At 41.5% G+C, this 10,475-nt stretch overlaps 1 protein-coding gene across 2 annotated transcripts; it reads left to right on the top strand.

The window, feature by feature from the left end:
- The first annotated feature begins 4,369 nt into the window (after positions 1-4,369).
- Positions 4,370-8,459, top strand: srsf2a (serine and arginine rich splicing factor 2a). Of its 2 annotated transcripts, XM_063002756.1 has the most exons (5): positions 4,370-4,847; positions 5,865-6,170; positions 6,620-6,760; positions 7,574-7,660; positions 8,143-8,459. In XM_063002756.1, exons 1-2 carry the CDS (start codon positions 4,477-4,479, stop codon positions 6,157-6,159), a joined length of 666 nt encoding a protein of 221 aa, XP_062858826.1. In that variant the 5' UTR covers positions 4,370-4,476; the 3' UTR covers positions 6,160-6,170; positions 6,620-6,760; positions 7,574-7,660; positions 8,143-8,459. The 2 variants fall into 2 exon arrangements, with proteins under 2 accessions (XP_062858826.1, XP_062858827.1); XM_063002757.1 differs by lacking the exon at positions 6,620-6,760.
- The last annotated feature ends 2,016 nt before the right edge of the window (positions 8,460-10,475 follow it).

Here is a 10,475-nt window from a genome sequence, read left to right as displayed (position 1 = left end):
CCATGCACAGGGTATCCTTGGGTTCCTCTTGACCATTTTCCCTACCAACATTCACTACTTTTAAAGTAACCAGGTGTTTTACTGAATAACAAGAAATCACTCATACAGGTGTAATGCCTGCCAATCCATTGTTTGTATGGGTGGAAGGGCGGCGTTTGCATGTTCTCCCCGTGGTTTTCTCCGGGTGCTCCGGTTTCCTCCCACAGTCCAAAGACATGCAAGTGACGTGAATTGGTGACACTAAATTGTCCCTGACTGTGTTCAATATAACCTTGTGAACTGATGAACCTTCTGTAATGAGTAACTACCGTTCCTGTCATGAATGCAACCAAAGTGTAAAACATGACGTTAAAATCCTAATAAAATAAAATAAAAGAAATGTATGGGTGGAAAAAGAAAACCAGAATAAACAGATGGAAAGATGAATAGATTTTACCTCCATGGTAATTCTTGGGTCGTTTCCAAGGTAAAAAGTAGTAGTGATGGGTTTGCCCACTGATCTAGATATGGGTTTTCATTTAAGGAGAGTGGTTATCTTTGTTAGGTTTAGGTATCTCTTTCATTTTCCGGCAAAGCAAACTTCATCCTTTCTTGGTGTTATTTCCTAAATTCGGTCAGTATGTGTTTGATTGTTAGGGGTGCACAGCAGGACCTGAAAACCCAAACACCTAAAGAAAACCCTCACAGGCACATGGGTCAAATATATGTTTTTAACCCAGTGTCCATGAGCCATGTGCACCATTATTAAATATGATACAGTGGTGTGACTACAGTCTGGACCTTGGCCTATGTCCCAAATATTAAGGGCCCTTAAAAAGCTGAGGTATAAATCAATTCTAGGTCCCCAAAATATTAAAGGTATGTGACATACTCATACAGTGAGTGTCGCTCTGTGATGGAAAGATGTCCTTGCAAAGATGAGCTACACATGTTGTATCCAGGATAGACTCTGGACTCACTGCAACCCTGATTAGTGTGGTTAAGTGGTTACTAAAGATAAAAAAGTAGCATTAGACACAAGGATCTTTGTCAGGCTTGAGAAAAACATTTGTAACCACTGTATTTTGGTCAGGGTCACAGTGAGTCCAAAACACCATGCAATTTTGATAGGCCAAGGAAGGGCAATTTTAGGAAGACCATGTGGACGCAGAGAACACACCAAACTCCACATCATTAGTAATCAGAAGTAGGGATTGAAGCCAGGCTAGGCTGGTGTATCCAGGATAGGCTCAATTACAGCTCTGGACCCTTTGGGACTAAATAAATTACCCATGTCAGAATTCTACTATTGATCCATTAATAATGGGCCACTGTTGCAGAATAAATAGCCCTAAATATGAATTTATACCAGATATGAATTGTATATGAATAGATCTGCCATCCATACATTATACATCAACACTAAACAGACAAGTTCTACCGAAAATCAATTATTTTAGTGTCAATAATCTAATATTGGCTGGTTCAGACTTACTGGGGGAGAAAATCTGCACTGCAGAGTTTATGTCACCAGATGAAGGAAAACAATAGCAGAATTGAATAGATCCAGCCTGCCACACTGCATCACTGTAATGATATTCAGAATATAATTACTCACAGCGGGCAATTACATACGCCAGCACTCGCTGAATGCTAATGAGCGCCGAGCTCAACAGGACTCAGTATGCCTAGTTTGCTTATTCATCTGATTACTTGTTGTAAGCCTATTGTTTTATTTTTATATCTGTATGAAATAACTCAGATTCAATCTCCTTCCTTCAATGTATTCACATAATGGATCGAGTGCTCATCCCACTACAGCCTGGACATTTTATAAACATTAACTAAAAACAAGGTTTAGATCTGGGACCCAAAATCTGTGTGGCAGTGTATATGTGGCACAAATTCTGTTGGTTTTTATGGCATATATTATCGATACCAATGCTGGTATCGGATCGATACTAGTGTGATGGGATGGATACTTTAGTTTTACTTTTTCTCCACTACATTCTGCACGTTTCTCCCATTTTGTCAGAAACTAAAGACCATGTCTGTCTGTACAGACAGTAGCGGCTCCTCTCACATCTTACATGCACAGCTCGCTCCTCCCCTCCTGCTCTGCTGTGTTTTGTTGTGGTACCGTCACATCGTTATGTTGTTAAAATCCTAACACACATCAGTACATTGGTAGGCACTGGAAGATTGTAAGTTTTTGAATACTTTGCTTTGCACATACAGAAATAGGGGCGATTTTATGGAGAAAATAGTGTAAATTATACGTACGTAAAGTACGGACGCACCCTACGCAAATAACCCGGAGCATGCGCAGTGAGGCTCTTATTCCGTGTGTTTGTGTTTTGGTAAATGAGAGCTCTTTTCTTTTGACTTTGTGCTTATAAATGTAAACAGAATAGCATCTTTTTTTTTTTTTAATTAACAAAGACACATGTATTCGGTCACTATTAAAAAATGTACAAATGTATTCACCCAGCAATAGGGATGCCAACCGTCCCGTAAAATACGGAATCGTTCCTTATTTGGAAACTAAACGTCGCGTTCTGGATTTAACTGATCCGTATTTTTATCAATGGGAGAAATGCTGCAGATTAGACTGAGACAGGCCGATATGTCTGAAACAGAAGGAAACTGCTGCTACCGTGGGAATTAGAAAGCGTTTGGTTATTATTTTAAGTAGTATTCACTTTTAGTCTTAGTAACGTCGTGTGTGCGCAGGTTATATCAGCATAACAACCGATATATTACTCCGCTGTTTGAGTGGCGCAGAGCGCATCGCGCATATTTTTCCGCCCTAGGTTCGAATCCGGCTTAGGGCGAAATTAAAGTAACATAAACAGGGCCGGCGCTATGGGGGCGCTGGGGTGGGCACCGCCCTCCAGGTTTTCTCACTGCCCCCCTAAGCAACGCAGTCCAGAACCGGGGCTGCATGTCCGTGTGAAGATGGATTATGTAAAAATGTTGTTTGCACTATTGAGAGAAAATTTTACATGATGTTCTTCATGTTGTTTTGCCTAAAATATGGTTCTGATTTATTATTATAAAGAATGAAAATAATAAATGTTAAACAGCCTAAGTAAAACATTTTGATCATGTTCCTAAGACCCGTTATATTTTTTATAGGTGCAACCCTAACCGCCTACCCCCCCTCGCTCCCGCTCAGGTAAACACACACCATCCCACCACCCCCCCCCCCCCCCCCCCACCACCCTATGCCCTCCGCCAACCCGCCAGCCCAGGGTGTTCCTTATTTCCAGTTCTGAAAGTTGGCAACCCTACCCAGCAAACACAACTATGTGGTATGAGTTAGCCGCTTTGTGGTGATATGCCATGATGGTAACGTTGTGAGAATGTTAAGCACCAGAAACAAGAAATCGGACCGCTTAAACATCTGTATGTATTTACAACCCTACTGAGAGCAGCTATTTACAACAATGTATGTACAGTCGAATCCGGTTAATCGGACCACATCGGGACGCGATCGTTTTAGTCCTAATAACCGGCTGGTCCGATTACACGAACATGCCCTATGTTACAAGGAATGATAGTGGAATGATAGCTTTCTCGTGTAGACTTTAATCGTGATTGACAGGAGGGAATTCCTTGCACGTGTTGCCGGACACTCTTGTTTACGCTCGACTTCATTTCGCCGAAAAGCGGAGATGCAGATGGATCCAATAACCACGCTGCTGGCTACTGGGTGCTTCGTTGTGGGAAAGAAAGTGGTGGGCGTGTTCACCTCCCGCTGGTTTTGCTCTTGTCAACACAACTTTTCGGATTTCCTGACCTTTGATAAAAGCATAAATTCTCCCGGGGAGCCCAGGAATCCTCCCATATCTCGCTGACCCGCTTTGCATCCGCTCTAAGTGGCGACTTGTGGCTTCTTTTTCTTATTCGCTCTCACGTTCTTCGGTCCGATTAAACGGAATTTTGGTCCAAATAAGCGAATAACATTACACGTACATAATAGGATTTGTTTCGGTACTTTAGGATTCGGTCCGAATAAGCGGCTGGTCCGATTAACCGGTGGTCCAATTAACCGGATTCGACTGTATTACAATAATACACCTAAAGGTCATGAAAATTCATTCAGATTTAGCATTTTGATGATACATGTACCTTAACTATTAAAAAGTATTGGTATGTGCAATACTGGCCCTGTATTTACTTGGTTTCGAATCGATACCAAATTTTGCAGTATCGCACACCACTAGTATTCAGGCCTGGTCAACGCTAATCCTTTCACTCCGCGCTAACATGTGATTGGTGGATGTGGAAACGTTGGTGGAGGATCAGCGCTGCTGATTGGTTGCTCTGTTGAGGCGGTTGATCTTCAGGCTGCATTAATCCACCCCGGAAACCTGCAATCCGCCATTTCAGCTTCAGGCGCGCACCGTGTGGGTCTTCCGCGCTTTTCATTCTTTTAAACTCGACTTCAGCTTTGATATATTTTAGACTGAGCAGTCATTTCGGTGAGTGAGGATGAGTTACGGCAGGCCTCCGCCCGATGTAGAGGGCATGACCTCGCTTAAAGTGGACAATCTGACCTACCGCACCACCCCGGAGACCCTGCGCCGCGTGTTCGAGAAGTACGGCCGGGTCGGAGATGTGTACATCCCGAGAGATCGCTACACCAAAGAGAGCCGCGGGTTCGCCTTCGTCCGCTTCCACGATAAGAGAGACGCCGAGGACGCGATGGACGCCATGGACGGAGCGCTCCTCGACGGCAGGGAGCTGCGGGTGCAGATGGCGCGGTACGGAAGGCCGCCGGACTCGCACTACGGGCGGCGTGGTGGGCCTCCGCGCAGATACGGCGGGTACGGAGGAGGAGGAGGAGGACGCAGAAGCCGCAGGTATGTGTCTGCTATTAAGTTAATATTCTTATTACATGAGGATGACGATATTTGTTGTTCATTCAGATAAAAAAAAAAACTATCTTTGTGTGTACAGCGTGCAATAGAGGCCTTGGGAAAACTAGAGCCTCGGTGTTTCCTGAGTCTCGAGTCCGAAAATAATGCATGTTTTATGTTCCTCGTATTACTCTGTGCGGCGGGCTTAACAGTGAGGCCTTGTTGTTCGAGCAGTACAATGCTAATGGGCTATTTAGCTTAGCCACCATTCTGCTAATCGGTAGCTAAGCTAGCGGCCATTTCCAAACAATGAGTCAGCTTAAGTACAATTAGTTCGCCTATCAGTTATAACAAATTATACTAACTAGTTGTTATGTAACTAGTTATATATCAATTATTGTTGCTTAATTGAGCACATTTAAGCAGAATTTAATGTAAAAATGGCTAAAATGTGGTGGTTGGGTTTTGGCGGCAGTTAAAGCATGTAGCTCTTTTGTTGCAATGTAGGCCTGTGTTCATTTATAAACACGATTATAATAAATGTTTTGGGCTTTTATAGATATTGTGTAAAATTATTAATAATAATCCCCTACATTTTCGACCATAATTAGAACAATGTGACTTTTTATACGTTTTAGTTGTACGAAATATTCACTAACCTAAAAGGATGTCTTGAGGATATTTGCATCTATCTTATTTATTTATATATATATATTTTTATATATAAGTATAAATAAAATATTTAATTAATTAGATTGGCATTGGATGTTGTTCACATGCTCATGATTCTCAGGTGACTAAATTTGATGTAATACCATTATTTACAGCCTGGTTGGTATTTAAATCCCCTTAATTTAGGTCTTAAACAAAGCTGAAACTGTAGTAAATGCAGATGATCAGCATGCAACTTTAGACTGAATGTTAAATAAACTATTTCATACATTAAGTTTATAATAGGTGCATAAGAGTCTTTCAAATGGTGCGGATCAGTAATTGACTCTCATAATTTTGTCTTTGCAGCCGCAGTCCACGTCGCAGGAGGCACAGCCGTTCCCGAAGCAGGAGTCGCTCCCGATCCCGCAGCAGGAGTCGCTACAGCCGATCCAAATCCAGGTCCTACTCTCGCTCCAAGAGCCGCACACCACGCCGGAGCAAGTCCAAATCTGCATCCAGGTCCCGCTCCAAGTCCAAGTCCAAATCCCGCTCCAGGAGCCGCACTCCCCAGTCCAACAGAGGGTCTAAATCCAAGTCAAGGTCCAGATCTAGGAGCAGACCCAAGTCCCCCGAGGCTAACGGAACAGCCGAGGAGCCGTAAGCTAAGTCCAGGTAAACACGCCTAAGATTTAAAGGGCACTTTGACTAACGAAACGTTTATCACGTTCCTTTTTTGTGCTTTAGTCAAGCAAATTTAATTTAGTAACCAAATCTAGTAGCCAAGCCTACTAACCTACCTAGCAGCTTTATTTAAGCTTTGAGTACAATAAGTAATTTATCGTCCTTGAGACATCTCTAATAGTTACATATATTAAATGCAAGTTTTAAACGTTACAAATAATAAACCAGTGAAATGAGTGGAAACAAGGTATTTTAAACAGCACCAGGCTTTTCATCCATATTGTATCCACGGGATCAAAGCTTGATCTGGGTGTTTTTTACTGCACTTCCTGTATCCAGTTTGAGTGGTGGAAGGTAAAGCAGTAAGTATATATATATTTTTTTATTTGGAACCAATGGTGGTAAACATTTCATCTTAATGTGGAATTCTTTCCTCCAAGCTGCTGATTCCTGTTTGCAAAAGCGGAGTTTGGGGGCAGTTTGAGAGCAGTTAGTGTGTGGTCCGACCATTGGCTGCCTGCTGCTGCTTGGCGGTTGCTATGGAGCAGGTCGGTCTCATTGAGTGTTGAGGTGGTTTTGAGGTACGTTTGAAGAACAACGGACTGAGGCCTTTTTCCATCTTCCTTGTCACACGCCCATGTCTATCTCGGCATAGACCCAAGTGGGACGAAATGGGATGCTTTCTCAGAGCTCGTTTAAGGTGTCAGCAGGACGGTACATTACCACACGCACCAGGAGGGTAGATGTTAGTGTTTTCAGCTCCTCAACAAGCAACTATGGGTTTGTGCTTACCACTTCTATGTTAATAAACCTTTTATTAAACCCTAACTGTTGCAGATTAGTGTGAGATTGGCTGATTGGTTGACTGTGACTTATAATGAAGCCATGATAACACTGAAACATCAGCAATGGAAACTGTTCGTGTTACACTTAACAATTTGGTGTTTAACCTGCTGCTGTCTTTCATTTTAAGCTTGTCTAGCTCTCAAGATGACATCAGTAATAAAAAAATATATATATTTAGTCTCGATTCTCTGTCATTTGCTGTGAGGGACCATTTGCAAAGTGCAACATGGTGAAGTTCAGGCATTTGCTGACCACGCTTGTAAGTTTAATTGTAGTTCAACTTTATACTAAATCAAAATCTGGTGATTACCTGCTGACATTTTAAACTTTGCTTTCGAAAATGCATACTCTACCCCCGGTTTTGCTTACTTCATTGAGGTTAGGGTTTGCAGCTAACTCGAGCAACTCGATACGATTTCTGTTGCTCTGTATGAAAAGTTGCCCTAGCTGGCAACTTCCCTTTGACACACAAGCCACACATAGCTTTTATAGCCAAAATAATTGCCTTTGTTTGACTTCTTAAACTCACTGATTCTTTCTTTTTCTAGATTTCGGATGATTGAATCTCCAGCGAGGATTGCAGCGTATGGAAATTCCACCTGAGGATTACTAAATTCAACTGATCAGACCAAAAGGTTGTTGTTAACTTGGGTCTACAACTTTTAAACAAGTTAAATTTTTTTTTTTCTTCCAGTTAACCAGAATGTTCTGTATCATATTTTTTTGAAAGTTGTGACTTGCTTAAGTGGGGTTTCTAGATGAACAGGTTTTTTTTCTTGCTAATTTGTGCATTTGTTTAGTACTTGATGTAAGTAATCACCCAGCCAATAAAGTAAGTTCATTTTTAATCAGCTCAAGCCTTTTCTTTAATGCTGTTTATTCACATCTCGGATGTAGTAAATATGACTCGACTTTGAAGACTCTTGGCAGGTATCAAACAATATCCTACATATTAAAAGATAATTGGATCCAGTTTAACTAGAACTAAACAGTGTAAAGTAACGCTTCATTCACACGCTTAGTGACTTTTTTTTTGTTGGTTCTTTTCTATGTTGCGTGCTAGCTTGGCAGAACTGTGATTTCTAATGCTCTCCCTTGTGTATCTTTTGTGCACTAGGCGCAGTTGCGCAGCAGTTGAGTTTTGCTGGTTAGCTGTTAAGGTGGCGTGTTGCAGTGCAGAGTGCTTGGCTGTTTCCAGTATTCTCCTGATTGCTCCCGTGTAACACCTTGATTTTGATGATTTTTACACTGCAGCAGATCAGCCTTTTGTAGAATAACCTCGCCAGGTCCTTTTTCCTGCTAATCGTTTGCTCGGCGGATTAGTTAATTTTCGCGGTGGGAGTTCGTGCACCAACCTAACAACTGCAGCATTTATTTGTGGAAAGATACGCAACTGTAAGCTCCATGTGAATGCTAATAAACTGTTGTTCTAAAGGTTTTGTTGTACTCGTGTGTTGATCTGATTGTAATACATTTTAAACTACGACATACACCACAGCAGCCTGGCAACAAGATTGGTGAAGCTCATACCACCAACATACTTTCGAAGATCCACCCTACCATAAAAACGTGAACAATGCGACACCGAATTGAGGCTACCACTTCCTCATTATGTGGGTTAAGAACTTCAATTAAACACATTCTTTATTCATGCCAACAAATGAATGCCCTCAGAACCCAGTTTGACAGTACCAACAGCCACAGGGAAATTTTCACCTCAGTATCCTCCCAGAAACTGCTTAAATTCTTTGGCAGCACTCGCACGTAAACACCATATAATGAAAGATAAAGGAAAATAAACGTTATGCCCACATTGTTACATAATAATGACCAGATAGACCTGTTAAGAAAGCAAATCGACCCACCACTGACTTTCAAAGACTATTAGCTAGCATGATGATAGCCAAAGCAGCTGACCTGGTGTTAAGAGCAAACAACATTTACAGGACAGTACAGTACACACGTGTATTCTTATCCTTTGTTGGGCTATAAAGATGCACACATTACCCTCTGCTGGGAGATCCTGTTAAATTTGGGGTGTGCAGAATGACTTCTGGTTGTTCTGGTTATTGATCCATAAACATTCTTATACAACTGCCCAAAGTGCAAAAAATGGCCCATTTACCATCTTGTAACAATTTAATTTGTAACCTGCAGAATAACATTATTTATTGGTGCCACCAATTTAAGGTTGGCTGGCATGGTTGTGCAGAATCTATGTGTCTGGTTTCTAGCTATGGCTCCACTGACTGAGTAGGTGTCTTCTTCTAGGTGTCCTACATTATATTGCTAACATTTCCTGGTTTTCTTACCTTGTCAGAGGACAAGAAGTTTATGGTGTTACAGTTCCTGTGGCTTAAACTGCATATCAATTTAATTCTAGTGATGAGACAAACGGTATTTAACTGGATGAATGTTGACTAGCTCAATAATTCATGTTTTCTCCAAAATCATGTTGATGGTAGAGCAGATATGTGTAATTTACCCACAGCAGAGATGGAACCAGGATGTTCTGCGTGATGATTTACCTCACTGTTAGATTTGAACTAAAAAAAAAAACAGTAAAATGCATTTATAGCCTATATGGCCAGTTCATCTTCTTTATTTTCATATAATAACAGAAAACGTGTGATAATGATGCAGTGGTAAATTAAAGATGATAAGAAGATATATTTTATTTGTCATATATACATATACACGTGTACAGTACAATGAAATTCTTTCTTCGCATATCCCAGCTTGTTTGGAAGCTGGGGTCAGAGCGCAGGGTCAGCGATCATACGGTGCCCCTGGAGCAGACAGGGTTAAGGGTCTTGCTCAAGGACCCAACAGTGGATACCTAGCAGAGCCTGGATTTGAACCGCCAATCTTCCGGTTGATAGCCCAAAGTTCTATCCACTAGGCTACCACTGTCCCTAATAACAATAATAAAAGGGTTGTACTTTCTCACAACGTTACCATCATGGTGTATCCACCAAGCGGCTAACTCATTCCACATAGTTGTGTTTGCTGGGTGAATAAATTGGTACATTTTTAATAGTGACCGATTATGTGTCCTTATTTATTTAAAATAAAAATAGATGCGATTCTGTTTACATTTATAAACACTAAGTCAAAAGAAAAGAGCTCCCATGCACCAAAACGCAAACCCACGGAATAAGAGCCTCACTACGCATGCGCTGTTCATTTGCGTAGGGTGCGCAAAGTGCGTAAGGTGCGTCCGTACTTTACGTATTAATAATTTTTGTATCTGCAAAGCAAAGTATTAAAAAACTTACAATCTTCCAGTGCCTACCAATGTACTGATGTGTGTTAGGATTTTAACAACATAACGACGTGACGGTACCACAACAAAACACAGCAGAGCAGGAGGGGAGGAGCGAGCTGTGCATGTAAGATGTGAGAGGAGTGATGTGTGTACAGACAGACATGGTCTTTAGTTTCTGACAA

This window comes from Trichomycterus rosablanca, chromosome 10 (assembly GCF_030014385.1).
Source record: "Trichomycterus rosablanca isolate fTriRos1 chromosome 10, fTriRos1.hap1, whole genome shotgun sequence".
Lineage (NCBI taxonomy): Eukaryota > Metazoa > Chordata > Actinopteri > Siluriformes > Trichomycteridae > Trichomycterus > Trichomycterus rosablanca.
Note: the sequence above shows the minus strand (reverse complement) of the source record. Positions and strands in the feature narration are given on the sequence as shown.